This window comes from Lepidochelys olivacea (genome assembly GCF_965140295.1).
Source record: "Lepidochelys olivacea isolate rLepOli2 genome assembly, chromosome: 7".
Taxonomy (NCBI): Eukaryota; Metazoa; Chordata; order Testudines; family Cheloniidae; genus Lepidochelys; species Lepidochelys olivacea.
The window spans coordinates 25,478,978-25,494,649 of NC_140417.1; the positions used below are offsets into that span (position 1 = coordinate 25,478,978).

The 15,672-nt window shown below is 39.9% G+C and overlaps 1 protein-coding gene across 1 annotated transcript in view; it reads left to right on the forward strand.

The window, feature by feature from the left end:
• The window catches only part of DNAH12 (dynein axonemal heavy chain 12), a 172,930-nt gene extending 159,234 nt beyond the window's left edge, over nucleotides 1–13,696 (forward strand). The window contains exons 66-74 of the mRNA XM_084633689.1: nucleotides 297–434; nucleotides 1,444–1,677; nucleotides 3,721–3,909; nucleotides 5,137–5,240; nucleotides 7,667–7,871; nucleotides 9,114–9,251; nucleotides 9,746–9,837; nucleotides 11,767–11,834; nucleotides 13,262–13,696. Coding sequence (XP_084489815.1) covers nucleotides 297–434; nucleotides 1,444–1,677; nucleotides 3,721–3,909; nucleotides 5,137–5,240; nucleotides 7,667–7,871; nucleotides 9,114–9,251; nucleotides 9,746–9,837; nucleotides 11,767–11,834; nucleotides 13,262–13,452 — 1,359 coding nt within the window. The 3' untranslated portion in view covers nucleotides 13,453–13,696. The remainder of the gene's footprint in view (nucleotides 1–296; nucleotides 435–1,443; nucleotides 1,678–3,720; nucleotides 3,910–5,136; nucleotides 5,241–7,666; nucleotides 7,872–9,113; nucleotides 9,252–9,745; nucleotides 9,838–11,766; nucleotides 11,835–13,261) is intronic.
• The last annotated feature ends 1,976 nt before the right edge of the window (nucleotides 13,697–15,672 follow it).

Below are 15,672 nucleotides of genomic sequence, written 5' to 3' on the forward strand. Positions count from 1 at the left end.
AGTCCCATAGCTTCAGTGTTACTACTCAGGGGTGTAAACATTATATCTACTAGTCAGGGATTGCAGGAATAGGCTTTAACATATTAACTGTCAACTCTATATTGTTATCTAATAACATTTAAAAAAAAACCCAAAACCTCATGCTAGTCATAGTCTAACACTTTTATCCAAAACAGGAAATTTAAAATGTTAATAAAATGTTTTTCAAACTGCTTTTGTTGTTTCAGCCGTCTGCATAAATTAAAGACCATACGCAGTCATGCCAGTTAATACTTTTTGTTGTTGTTTTCTTAAAGACATGGGAAAAACTGCTCTTTGGAGTTTGCTTTTTTCATGCTCTTGTTCAGGAGAGAAAGAAGTTTGGCCCTCTTGGTTGGAATATCCCATATGGATTTAATGAATCAGACTTGCGAATCAGTATCAGACAGCTGCAGGTAAAGTCTTCATTTACTGTTGCATCCACAATACAGAAATGGCTGTGTTAAATGCTCAAGCACACAATCATAAACAGGTTTCCACAACTTTAGTTCAGGTTTCTTTGCTATTGAGACAAAGATAAATAAGATAGACCATGTTATATTTATAAAAATAAGAAATTCTTCATTAGATTTAGATAAATTTTCTAAAAAAAAATTCACAAAGCCATTTGGAACTCAGTATAACAGAGTTAAAACTATATTTCAAAGGAGGTCTCACTATTGAGTAGATTCCATCAAACTAGTAGATACCATCAAACTGCTCACAGTTCTTAGTCAAAGGAAATTTTGATACACAGCAAGTGGCCAGGGCTGTCCTGTCTGACTAGCTCTATAGGACTCCTGAGAAAATTTTACCAATTGACCAATCTAGACAAGAGTCCAGAGAGTTTAGGGTGGGAATTAGAAATGTTGAGTTTGAGCTGCTGGAAAAAACTATGATGAGTCACTGAAAGAGACAAACATTCTGAAGGTTAAAAGCAAGATACTCTGAGCATCCAAAGAGACTTGGTAAAAGAAAGAAACATGCCTTTGCTAGAAAAATCAGGCTTCAGAATATGCACAATTGTAAATACTGTAAGAATGATTGGATGATTTGTTAATTCTGGGACAAATCTTTCGGTCTCTGCCCAGTTCTTACTCAAAAAAACTCCCATTAACCTCAAATGGGAATTTTACCTGAGTGAAGACTTCAGAGTTTGAATTTGCTGCTGCACTAGGGGAAAACATTTACTGTAGCTCTGTACGAGTTAGAGCATACTCTTCTCTCCACACTGTGTTCCACTATTGCTCTGTAGGCCTCTCCATGGAAGGGTCCGCTGGGTTTGTGGGCCCATCTCTGCTCCTTTCCTATTTAATAATAAAAGGCAGATCACACTGTGTCTCTAATTAACTATAGGATTTGATTTACAAGCCTAATTGGGATTCAAGGTGGTGAAGTGTCTTAGATTTGTTTTCGTTGTTTCAGCTATTCATAAATGAATATGACCATGTTCCATTTGAAGCTATATCTTACCTTACGGGTGAATGTAACTATGGAGGACGAGTGACAGATGATTGGGACAGACGTTTACTAATGACTATGCTGGATGATTTTTATAATCCAGATATAATTGAAAACCCACGCTTTGCCTTTTCTCCCAGTGGCAACTACTATGCACCACCAAAAGGCACCTATGAGGACTACATTGAATTTATTAAGGTAACTTGGTTTCTTTGTAAAATGGAAGCTCACATAATATTCGGTCTAATTACATTAGTGAATGTTGCAAAAATAAAATATTTTCAGTGATGTGTCATTTTTAATTTGATATTCCATTAATGTTAAAAAATTACTTCTGCATAGAATCATAGAATCATAGAATATCAGGGTTGGAAGGGACCCCAGAAGGTCATCTAGTCCAACCCCCTGCTCGAAGCAGGACCAATTCCCAGTTAAATCATCCCAGCCAGGGCTTTGTCAAGCCTGACCTTAAAAATCTCTAAGGAAGGAGATTCTACCACCTCCCTAGGTAACGCATTCCAGTGTTTCACCACCCTCTTAGTGAAAAAGTTTTTCCTAATATCCAATCTAAACCTCCCCCACTGCAACTTGAGACCATTACTCCTCGTTCTGTCATCTGCTACCATTGAGAACAGTCTAGAGCCATCCTCTTTGGAACCCCCTTTCAGGTAGTTGAAAGCAGCTATCAAATCCCCCCTCATTCTTTTCTGCAGGCTAAACAATCCCAGCTCCCTCAGCCTCTCCTCATAACTCATGTGTTCCAGTCCCCTAATCATTTTTGTTGCCCTTCGCTGGACTCTCTCCAATTTATCCACATCCTTCGTGAAGTGTGGGGCCCAAAACTGGACACAGTACTCCAGATGAGGCCTCACCAATGTCGAATAGAGGGGAACGATCACGTCCCTCGATCTGCTCGCTATTGCCCCTACTTATACATCCCAAAATACCATTGGCCTTCTTGGCAACAAGGGCACACTGCTGACTCAAATAAGACATGTGAAATAAGACAGCATGAATGTAACAAATTCATTTTCTAATATTAAAATGCTGGAACATCTAAAACAATAATGTTTAGCTCTTTTATAATGCCTTTGCTCCAAGGATCTTAAATTGTATTACAAAATAATAATTCTCTTAGTACCTCACATCACTGAAATACAGCCACTTCTGGGGTAGAGCACAGAAGCTATAGAACAGTCCACCATTAATTTTGAATAGGAAGTAAAGAATACATCTAACTGAAACCTCAAGGGAATTTAGGCAGCTCAAATGTAATTACTTTTAGTTGGAATTTGGCAGAACATTGGGGATAGCACTTCTGCTTTTGCAAAAGGTGCCTTAAGATGTTTAGTGAGCTCTAAGTCCATGCATTGCTTCAGTACGGTTCTAGGGAGAAGAATCCTATAACACTGAATCACAAATGTTACTCTCTGCTGTGCTAGGTGTTTTCTGAGACGTCTCCTTTCTAAGCACTGACCTCGCCAGACTCTCCTTAGACTGTGAAATAAGACAGCATCAAACCACAAACTGATCTGGGTGAAATATGAGGTGGTAATTTCATTTAGAGCATTTACTCCTTAGAACTGTGCTTCAAATCTTGCTGTCTTGCGTTGAGGACAGGAGTTGGTTTTCCAGCAACAAGTTTCTGGAATTATGAATTGTGCAAAAGATGGATAACCTGGAAATGAGAAAGGGAAACAGTTTACCAAGATCCTATTGGTCATACATGGGATTTTTTTCCCATGTAATTTTTTCTTGGTAGTTTATTTAGGATTCACAGATCAACAAAAATTTCAAAGGTTAGTGGAAAAGCCTTGAGAGGTTACAAACATGATACACTAAGCAGACAACCCTCCTGGGTCTGAGCCTCTCGACATTTAAAAATAACGTTTTTATGTGTGCTTCATTTTTCATTTGATGCCCATCCTCTTTGCTTTCCTTGGCTCCTTTGCAGGTATGTTGTGATCTAAAGTGCTTTGTGATTTGACACACCCTAGACTTTGTTGCACTCCAGAATTTGTACAACTTAATGAGGAGATGAACAGATAGATAATAGGGCCTGGTATAAAGACTAGAAAGCCATTGTCAAGGGATTCACTATTGGTGAGATCATGGTTCTAGGCCTGATCCAATGTCCCCTGAAGCTAATGGAATCTTTCCATCAATAAGCTTAAGATCAGGCCCTTAATGAACTGATTTATCTAATTAAATATATTGTTTACTTAATATGTTTTGCCATAGAATCTTCCATTTAGTCAACAGCCAGAGGTGTTTGGGTTGCATGAAAATGTGGATATTTCAAAGGATCTCCAGCAAACAAAACTCCTCTTTGAATCTCTGATACTAACACAAGGAGGAAGCACGCAGGGAGTCTCCTCGGGAGGCGGTGACAGCACTCTGTATGAAATTGCTGATGATATTCTCATTAAGGTAATGTAGAAAGACAAATAGCATAATAATTGATTAGAATAACAAATACTCCCACCATTACCTGGCCAGCTTAATGTTCTTCCTTGAGAAAATGGTAATAGGCAACTGGACAGACGATTGAGCCACAAAGGGTGTGACCACAGAAATGCCTTTTTCACCTCCTTTTGGGATTGCAACAATGCAGTTGCAACAACACACTGTCTCAGCAACAAATATAGTTAGTGAACAACTTGCAGCTCTACTCTCTCCACTGACTCCCCTAGAACATTGCATTAAGTTTGAGTTCTTGGTTCTTATTTTCAAAGCATTAAATGGCCTGGGCTCAGGATACCTAAAAGACTTTTCCTCAAGGACCATGACCACCTTTGACACCTACACTCCTCAGAAATAATGGAATTGTGCAAGGGCAAAGCTCATGTATGCAGGAGATAGGGCTCTTTTGGGGGCTAGCCCCATGCTGTGCCATGTTCCTCATTCTCCATAAGAACTACAGCAAATCATAACAAGTTCCATTCCAAACATAAGATCATTTTTTCCTTAAGAAAAATACACATTAACTTACTCAGAAAACAAACAAAAACTCTCACAGATCTCATGCACAAGGGACGGGAGTGGAATAGAAAGTTAACCCTGTCCAATTAACCTAAATCTCCTTGTTTATTAGGAAGTACTCAGATACCATGGTGATGGGCATGGCATAATAACCTGAATAGAATAATGATTTTTTAGAAATAAAACATTGACTTTGAAGTATGGGTCTCTCTTTCTCTCCCTATCCTTGTGCTACATCTCTGATTCCTAAGCTTCATTATGCATTGGGAAAAACTCAGTGGGGAGCATTAAGCTGTCCAACACAAAGTGAAAGTGAAGCGCTTATCAGACTGTGGGGAGCCACAGCCATATCTAAAGTGGGGGAAGTGTCGCTGAGCAGCTAAGAGTAGAAGGGAGAGAAATCAGAGCAAATAACCTGGAGGAAAAGTCAATTCAATATTGTAAAGAACTTCACAATCATTAAAACATTTACATTTATTTTTACATTTTCAATGATGTTCAAGATATTTTTATTGACCAACCAATATTCAGTAGGGTGTTTTACTGAATATCAGTCATTCACCATGGAGCTTATGTGGTTACTTTGGGTCTCTTTGCTTTTAATATTGCTTTGAAACCATTGTAAATTAAAATGTGCACTAATCAAAATGTGTCCAAATATATTGACATTTGCAGCTTCCAAATGATTTTGACATTGAAGCTTCCCTACAGAAGTATCCTGTGAGATATGAGGAAAGTATGAACACTGTGTTGGTGCAAGAAATGGAAAGGTTTAACAAGTAAGGGAATTAATTAATTTAATTCAAATGTACTTTCTATCAACCCATTCACAGCAGATCCCTTTTCTGCCAGGCATCCAGTGCAGTCTCTTTATAGACTCTTTATTCTGAAGACCTTTATTTTATTATAATTATTTGCTTCAGTTCTAATTGCCTGCAGTAGTGTCTGCATTCTCAGAACTTTTCCTTTGTTAGGCAAGACAGAATATTGGTTGGATTTAAGGAAAAATATCTAAATGGCAAATGAATTGGGGGATAAGGTATGTAATGGGGGGAGGGTCCAAAGAAAAGTTTGGTAATGGGTCATCTGCAGGGTTGTGCTTGTATTGCTTTATTTTTCACTTCCATTTCTTTATTCCATCCATCCTCTTCTTTTTGGTCTCATTTTTCGTGTGCTTGTATCATTTCCTTTTTTCCTCCTTTCTGACTATTTCTCTCTTTTTTATTATTTTCTCACCTGCTCCTATCTGTGCCCCATCACTTTCCTTCTCTCTTCCCTGATTCCCCCTTTCTTCCTATACCCTCACCTCCTCTCTTTTTGCTGTCAACTGTAATCCTCTACTCTTTTTTTTTCCTTTGGGTCCCCAGTCTCCATCCCACTTTGCCCAAATTCCTATTTTTTCTCCCATTTTGTCTCTGTCTGCTCCCTGTTTCTTCCTGCCACCATTATTTTTCTCCTTCTTGACCTTCCCCCTCACTCTGCTCATCTTTCCCCCTGTATCCCTTAATTCTCTCATAAAGAACTCCCATAATTCTATCAGATCCCTTAATTCACTCTCCAAACTCCCCTTATTTCTCACATACTCCTTTCCCTCTCTGCTGTTATCTGAAACCTGCCTCCCCATCTACTCCATACACATATTGTACATTGTTCCAGCTAAGCACTGGAACACATTGCCTAGGGAGGTTGTAGAATCTCCATCTCTGGCGGTTTTTTCTAGAACAGGTTAGACAAACACCCATCAGTAATGGTCTAGTTATTATGTAGTCCTGCCTTGAGTGCAAGGGACTGGACTAGATGATCTACTGAGGTCCCTTCCAGTTCTACACTTCTGTGATTCTATTATTTTTAGGGTTGTGGTTTTAATTTCTTGCCAGGACAGTATAGGCTAGAGACTATGAAATTCAAAGTAATGCATAAAACAAAATGCCCCATTAGGTCTTCGACTATTTTAACAGAAATATTTTATTTTACGTAAACAGAAAGAGATGAACTTACACAGCTGCCATTGGACCATTATTTCCCCAAGAATATTCACTGCATAGTGTTCTATTTTTTTTTAAGCAAGAGGTGGACTTTGCACTGGAGCATTGGATCTCCCCATGAATTTTCCCAAAGATTGGGGGATTCCAGATCAGGAATTTTGCCTTAGCCCATTAAAGTGACAGAGGCAAACTGAAAAGTCTGGCTTTGGATTCAGGGATGCTTGGATCTAGGTTCTGGTTTGGACTCAACTATTTTTAACCAGTTGAAAATAATTAGAATTTCTATATCACCTTCCATCTAGTCATTTCAGGCTCTGTACAGTTCATAATCAGTAAGGTTAAGAGTTTGTCATGGATATTTTTAGTAAAAGTCATGGACAGGTCACAGGCAATAAACCAAAATTCATGGAAGTCTGCAACCTGACTTCTACTAAAAATACCCTGTGGGGGGACTAACAGTAAGAGCCCCACTGGGGGCTACTCAGGCTCCTGCGGCGGCAGCAGCTGCTGCAGCCCCAGTGGCTGATCCTGTGGTGGTGGCCACTGCTCTGGCCCTGGGGATTGACCCAGCCCCAGCCACTGCTCCGGCTGCTGCTCCTGTGGCGAGGGCTGACTGACTGCTGCTCCGGTCCCTGGAAGCTGCTCTGGACCTGGATGCTGACCACCGACCACTGCTCCAGTCCTACCACAGCTCCTGGGTGGGGGCTGACAGCTGCTCCAGCCCTGCCACTGTGGCGGGCTGAAGCCAAAGAAGTCATGGAGGTCCATTAAAGTCACGGAATCTATGACCTCCATGACAGACTCCTATCCTTAATAACGAGTTAAACCTCACAGAACCTTTTAAAGCCAGGAAGATGGGATGGAGAAAAGGCGTCACAAATTAACAGATTTGTCCCAGGCCACAGAGCAAGTCAGTGGCAGTATTTGGAATAGAACTCAGGTCCCCTGACAGTCACATGCTATAACCACTGAAGATGGTGCCTCAATGGACATTTAGATAAGCAGAAGAAAAGGTCTATTAAATGGCAACAGTATGGGCACAATCTGTAATTTTGCAAATATGGCAAGTTGTGAATGAGGAAAACCTGGTTATGTACTTTTTTCATAGTCATCACAATAATGTAATATTATTTCTTGAGATGGTGATTTCATGTCTGACAAATCATGTCAAACCTGTTGTATTTTAGTGATAGTTCTGTGATATTTTCTTTTAATTCTAGTTTACTCCGAACTATACGTATTACCTTAATAAATCTGAAAAAGGCCATTAAAGGACTGGTCGTTATGGATTCTGAGCTAGAGGCCCTGAGCGGCAGTCTGCTTGTTGGAAAAGTTGCCGAGAACTGGGCTAACCGTTCATACCCAAGTCTTAAACCTTTGGGGAGCTATATCCTAGATTTTCTAGCGAGGCTGAAATTCTTGCAGGTAAAGCAAGAGGGATTGTGTTACTAATAATTCTGTTTGATTTAAAATTAAAGGATGATTTGGACATGGGTTGGTAAAAATTGACTCTTTATATCTAGACTTTCTAAACAAGGTTGTGTAGAATATGGCTAAATTTTTTGTGGAAAATTGCAGATACTACCTAGGCCTATACTGAATAGCAAAGATGGTTGACAGGTTTCAGAGTAACAGCCGTGTTAGTCTGTATTCGCAAAAAGAAAAGGAGTACTTGTGGCACCTTAGAGACTAACCAATTTATTTGAGCATAAGCTTTCGTGAGCTACAGCTCACTTCATCGGATGCATACTGTGGAAAGTGTAGAAGATCTTTTTATATACACACAAAGCATGAAAAAATACCTCCTCCCACCCCACTCTCCTGCTGGTAATAGCTTATCTAAAGTGATCACTCTCCCTACAATGTGTATGATAATCAAGTTGGGCCATTTCCAGCACAAATCCAGGTTTTCTCACCCCTTCCCCCCCGCCCCACAAACCCACTCTCCTGCCTGTAATAGCTTATCTAAAGTGACCACTCTCCTTACAATGTGTATGATAATCAAGGTGGGCCATTTCCAGCACAAATCCAGGGTTTAACAAGAACGTCTGGGGTGGGGGGGGTAGGAAAAAACAAGGGGAAATAGATTACCTTGCATAATGACTTAGCCACTCCCAGTCTCTATTCAAGCCTAAGTTAATTGTATCCAATTTGCAAATGAATTCCAATTCAACAGTTTCTCGCTGGAGTCTGGATTTGAAGTTTTTCTGTTGTAATATCGCAACTTTCATGTCTGTAATCGCGTGAGCAGAGAGATTGAAGTGTTCTCTGATTGGTTTATGAATATTAAGAATGTTGAATTATAACATTCATAAACCAGTCAGAGATAAGCTATTACCAGCAGGAGAGTGGGTTTGGGGGTGGGGGTGAGAAAACCTGGATTTGTGCTGGAAATGGCCCAACTTGATTATCATACACATTGTAAGGAGAGTGATCACTTTAGATAAGCTATTACCAGCAGGAGAGTGGGGTGGGAGGAGGTATTTTTTCATGCTTTGTGTGTATATAAAAAGATCTTCTACACTTTCCACAGTATGCATCCAATGAAGTGAGCTGTAGCTCACGAAAGCTTATTTTCAAATAAATTGGTTAGTCTCTAAGGTGCCACAAGTACTCCTTTTCTTTTTGCAAAGATGGTTGAAAGTATCTCTCTCTTCCTCCTCCCAGGACTGGTATGAGTTAGGAAAGCCCAGTGTTTTTTGGCTGTCAGGATTCTATTTTACTCAAGCTTTTTTAACTGGAGCCATGCAGAACTATGCCAGGAAGTACACCATTCCCATTGACCTGCTGGGATACGAATTTCAGGTATGGATAAGTGATAAAAATATATTTTACTAATATGGGTCCTGATGTTTCCATGAGATATACCAGGTGGACCCTGTGCCTGATTGGATGGGTTCACTTGCATATATCTTATTGCAGGATCGAGACCTTGATTAGCAATGGCATTGTAGATCTGCAACCATGTTGAATAGTAGTACATGCTGTTTTCCACTTGATATCTGTAAAGGAATGCTATTAAAAGTATATTCCTCATTACACTTAATCACCTAATTAGGAAAACAAATCACTTGATAAACTTGAGTGTTCTAAGTATGATGATAAAGGATAATTAACAGTCACATAGAAAGCTGCCATCTTAACAGTTGATGATGTAAAGTTGTACTGAACGAAGAGGCTTCACTATTTTATCCTGACTTGGGGTTGCTCTCTTGAAGATTGGCTTGTAGAGCTAATAGCTCTAAAACAAAACTACTGTGGAAATGTATTAACAAGTATTAACATGTATTTCTTTTTAGGTCATTCCTAAGGATACATCTGCTACTGCACCAGAAGATGGTGTTTATATCCATGGATTATTTTTAGATGGAGCTCGCTGGGACAGGACCAAGTCAGTAATTAAAATTTTAAAATAAATCTAAAACTTTCTTATGCGCTCATATTAGACTTGTTGAAATATTTTAACATCATTTCAACATTTCAATGATATACTCTTAATTTAAAATCTTCTCCTTCCTCCAAAAGATCTTGACAAGAAAAAACACAATGAATCTGTGATACTGTAGTATTGGGAACGTTGCACTGTGCTTACTTGTAATAAAAATGCAGTTTTCTTTCATGAAATTGCCCTTCTACATGAGTCACAGAACCATTCAAAGCAGTAAGGCCAAGATTTTCAAAAGTGACTAGTGATTCTTTTCAGATTCTTGTTGCATCAGTTTCCAGGTGCCCAATTTGAGACACCTCAGAGGGACTTGATTTTTTGAAACAGGTTTTCAGGGGCTATGTATCTCGCAAGTGAATAGTATAGTGTTTCCTCTCCAAACCTACAGCACTTACTATGTGAGTACAGAATGAATTTTTTATGTCGGGTCCCCAGTCTATGAGCAGCTCTCCTAGTCCCAACCACAGAGCAGCTGGTGGAGCCCACCTATCCCTTTGCTGCAGCTGACCTGGCCATCCTCAGGGTGAGTCACCTAGCACGCAGGCAGCTTAGATGAAGATAAGCACCAATTCACATCTTGGTCCCACACAAGAGAAGGGCAGGATTTGGCCCACTATGGTTTAACTGTTTATATAGTCATTCAGATATGGTACTTGTTACTTTGTAAGGTTTCTAAATAGATGGGAAAGGGTACAGACCCTAACAGCCCTCAAAGTGAATATTTTAAAAGGGGCCTATGGAAAATCTCAGCTAATTTTTTTTTCCAATGGAGTGAAGCAGTGCATTTTGAAAAAAAAAATTGAACTGATATGCAGAGTAGTCGGAACTAATTACCAGACAATCAGAAAAATGCACATTGCAAATAGGACCATGTTTTCAGCCGACTTCAACTGGTCTGCAGTTTTGCATGCCTGATGTACATTAGGGCAGGCCTACACTACCACTTAAGTCAATGTAATTTATGTTGCTCAGGGGTGTGAAAAAGACACCCCCCTGAGAAAAGCAAATTACAGCGACTTAAGTGCTGTCCACACTGGTGCTGTCGGTGGGAAACGCTCTCCCACCAGCATAGCTTCCTCCTCTCACAGAGGTGGAGTAATTATGCTGATGGGAGACCACTCTCCCATTGGCACAGAGAGCCTTCACCAGACGTGCTACAGCAGTGCAGCTGCACCAGTGTAGCACTTCTAGTATAGACCTGCCCTCAGGGTACACAAATTTGGCACCCACGCATCCAGCACCTCAATTTGTGCTGATAAAGCAGCTGCATACCCACTTCTGCTTGCACAATTGTTTACGCACATAAAAGTGGCTGTACAAAATCAAAATCTACAGTGGGTTTTAAATTTTCATTCTACTATTACAAGTTAATGGACACTTTTAAAGGTAATGTAGTTCAGCAAGAAAAACTGCATGTTTTATTCCAAGAGTTTAAACAGCAAAGGTCAGAGCACAGTATGGCTTTTTATTTGTTATTGCCTAATCCTATCCCTTGTGTGGGATTATGAGCGAAGTGTTTTTGATATCTGATGATTTTACTGGACCCTTTGAAAAAGGTAAAGATAGGGAAGTCCACCAGCTCTGTTCTGCATCCCCCTCCTCTCTTCTTTTATTTCATTCTCGCTCTTGTTTATCTTTTTTCTCTCTTCTTCTCTTTCTTCTCTTGTTACATCTTTTCAGTTTGCTTCCATTCTCTGTATTTGTCCTGACATTTCTTTCTCTTGCTCTTCCTGTCATCTCCATTCCCCTTTCTCATCCCAACCCTTCCCTTTTTTCCTTCCTACCCAACAAACAAAGTAAAATACAAAAATATCTCTTTTAAAAATATACCTTTTATAAAATTATGTTTTAATAGTTTCTTTGTTGTCTCACCAGGGGACTATTAGCTGAACAGCATCCCAAGTTGCTCTTTGACTCGATACCAATCATTTGGATAAAACCAAGTAAGTAAAGTGGTCTGGAACCAATGTTTCTTTGGATTCTAATGCAACAAGAGATTGCAGTAATGTACTTCTTTGACACTGCAAAAAGACCAGCCCTTCTCTCTCACCAAAAAATCCAAATGCACATAGGTCTCCATTCATCTGACATGATCAATGGCTTGCCTGTCAAACATTATGCCTTTTCACTGGCTGACCCAGTTTTTTATCTGAAATTTATCTGATCTGGGCCTCTTCCCCTCCGCCCCCCCCCCCAAAAAAGGTTTATTTAGCATGGATTGGACAAAGGAGGAGCCAGTCAGATAGACGTTTTATAAAGCAAATTTCACTGCCTCCAGATTGGATCTTCATGTATTTTTTAGGCATAAACTAGACTTGGCAAAAGAGAGCATGATTGTTGAAATCCAGACTCCATAAAAGTCAGTGGGACATTTGCAACTGATTTAAATTGGGCCAGTATTTCACCCCGTATGTGTTAAAATTAATGTTGCTCAAAGTTTCATTAACTGCTGCAGAAATACTGTCCATAGATGGCTAAACACTGATAATGTTTTCTTCTGACTGACCTCTACTATTGTTTTCTGTCATTTGGTTCCTCCTTTCTTTGATCAGGAGCAATTTATTCCAAACATTCCTAGTGGAGATATTTTTAAGATTCTCCACAGTGGCTTAGTTTCTACTTAGTTATAACTAGCTGCAAGTCAGCCTCAGAAAGTATTCCATTCTGTCCGTTTACCCCTTCTATTGACATTGGAGGAATCTGTTAATTGAAGCTGACTGACGTCAAAAGAACATGATTTAAACCTTTGTGTGAGTTATGTGTAAACACTCTGGGCACATTACAGTTCCTCCAGAGCTGTAGCCTCGGAACTCAAACAACTTGAATCATGATTAGATTCTCGAGCTGCTGAATCAAAGTTGTCCTGGTGCCCCAATTTTATATGAAAAGGAGTACTTGTGGCACCTTAGAGACTAACAAATTTATTTGAGCATAAGCTTTCGTGAGCTACAGCTCACTTCATCGGATGAAGAGCTCATGCACTTACTAACATGCTCTAAACTATAACCTGATGGTATTTTAGTCAAATGCTTTGATTTTTATATAACTGTTTAGATTTGAACACCTCTTTGAAATATTTGAAAAGCAAGTCGTACAGGAAGGCATCTATTCCTGTAAGCAAACAATAGCAAACATACTTCCTCTAGTCTATTAGCCTATGTAAATTCTCTAAATTAATTTTTAAAAGAAAATCAGAGCAAGGAGTGACTTCTTTTTAAGTTTTGCTGGATGAAAATAATTTGTCAAATTTTTATTTAGCTTTAAAAATAAATCAGAGTGAATATTTGATTTTTACATTAGATTAGATTATTTCTATTCATCTAGTACATCTACAGTATATAATTCATTGCTTTGTTTGTTCTTTTTGAAGCTAAAAAATCAGACATAAAGAAATCTAGTGCCTATATTTGTCCACTCTACAAGACAAGTGAGCGTAAGGGAACCTTATCCACTACTGGACATTCTACTAATTTTGTCATTGCGCTATTGCTAGAGACTGATAAACCAGTCCAACACTGGATCAAGCGAGGTGTTGCTCTGCTCTGCCAGCTGGATGACTAACCCTGAAGAATTCAGAGGCAAACCTCATCAGACATATCTTTCTTTTCCTTCCTTTACTGAGGAATTGAAGCACATTGTATCAGAGAAACATCTTGATATATTTATATTTGGAGGGGTCAGACTAAATTTTTCCTGATCTTGAAATGTTGCATTTAATAATTGTATGATGTTATTACTATTTTTAAAATATATAATGATCTGGAGTGTTCATTTTATTATTTTGTAATATAGTGTCATGAGTAAGTATACAGATCTCTTTTGTCACTTATTAAAATACCACAAATGATATCTTGATTAAAAAAATGAAAGTTGTCTGAACTCCCATTTGGGAAGTATTATAGCAGACAGCATTCAAGCACTGTAGGCCTAAACCACGAGAGTGCAAAGTCTCGATGTTCAGATCTGGTGTTTTGGTTTGGACCCGTCTCTAATTTGTGTGCTGTCACACAGGTGGTGGTGGAAGAAATTGTTTACCCATGTGATAAAACTGAATTTAAGATGCACCTTTGTCTGCCCCACCTGTATACTTCCCAGCAATCCATCATTACTTAAACTGCTTCTAATATTGTAAACTCCTCAGCTCCTTTTGTATAGTTTCCATGAAAAATAAACAGCCCAAACAAACAAAACCCCCACAACTTGCCATAAAAACATTACCTCCTTTTGCATCCTGCTTACAAACACAGTTATATCACATAAAGTCCAAATTCACCACCCACATCTCTTTCTAGGATTTAGCTTTATTAAAAAGAAAACTATAATAAGATAAAGATCACCTCAAACCTTCTTTTAGGCTTGGCTGTTTCTAGAGTTCTTTTCTCAGGACTCCTAAAGCCTCTCTCCCAAAGAGCCGTTCCCACCTCCCCTAATAACCAGGAAGGGTAAAGATTCCACAGAATAGACTTAACCTTTTCTGTGCAGTGTGTTCAGCTATAGTGTGCCATTTGGAGGGGAGTTGAGACACAGCCATCTTTCCTCCCTCAGCAGGATCAGCAGGATCAGCAGGAGTGAATTTGGACCTCAGAAATTAGTGTGCCCCATATCTGCTTATTATGCAGAATCAAGAAGAGGGGTAAAATGGAACACAAAAAATTCAGTTCAAGTGGTTAAAATAGTTTCAGTAGATACATTTTTCCATTCAATGTTAAAATTTCCCTTGTATGAGTCTAAAAACTCTACAAAGCTATTTAACCCTTAGGGTATGTTTACACTACGAAATTAGGTCGAATTTATAGAAGTCGGTTTTTTAGAAATCAGTTTTATATATTTGAGTGTGTGTGTCCCCACAGAAAATGCTCTAAGTGCATTAAGTGCATTAACTCGGCGGAGTGCTTCCACAGTGCCGAGGCTAGAGTCGACTTCTGGAGCGTTGCACTGTGGGTAGCTATCCCACAGTTCCCGCAGTCTCCGCTACCCATTGGAATTCTGGGTTGAGATCCCAATGCCTGATGGGGCTAAAACATTGTCGCGGGTGGTTCTGGGTACATATCGTCAGGCTCCCGTTCCCTCCCTCCCTCCGTGAAAGCAAGGGCAGACAATCGTTTTGCGCCTTTTTTCCTGAGTTACCTGTGCAGACGCCATACCACGGCAAGCATGGAGCCTGTTTAGGTAATCGTCACCGTATGTCTCCTGGGTGCTGGCAGATGCAGTACTGCATTGCTACACAGTAGCAGCAACCCATTGCCTTCTGGCAGCAGACGGTGCAATACAACTGGTAGCCGTCATCGTCATGTCCGAGGTGCTCCTGGCCGCGTCGGCCGGGAGCGCCTGGGCAGACATGGGCGCAAGGACTAAATTTGGAGTGACTTGACCAGGTCTTTCTCTTTAGTCCTGCAGTCCGTCCTATTGAACCATCTTATGGTGAGCAGGCAGGCGATACGGATTGCTAGCAGTCCTATTGCATCATCTTCTGCCGGGCAGCCATGAGATATGGATGGCATGCAGTCCTTCTGCACCGTCTGCTGCCAGCCAAAGATGTAAAAGATAGATGGAGTGGATCAAAACAAGAAATAGACCAGATTTGTTTGTACCCATTTGCTTCCCCCACTCTCCTGTCTAGAGGACTCATTCCTCTAGGTCACACTGCAGCCACTCACAGGGAAGGTGCAGCGAGGTAAATCTAGCCACGTATCAATCAGAGGCCAGACTAACCTCCTTGTTCCAATAAGAACAATAACTCAGGTGCTCCATTTCTTATTGGAACCCTCCGTGAAGTCCTGC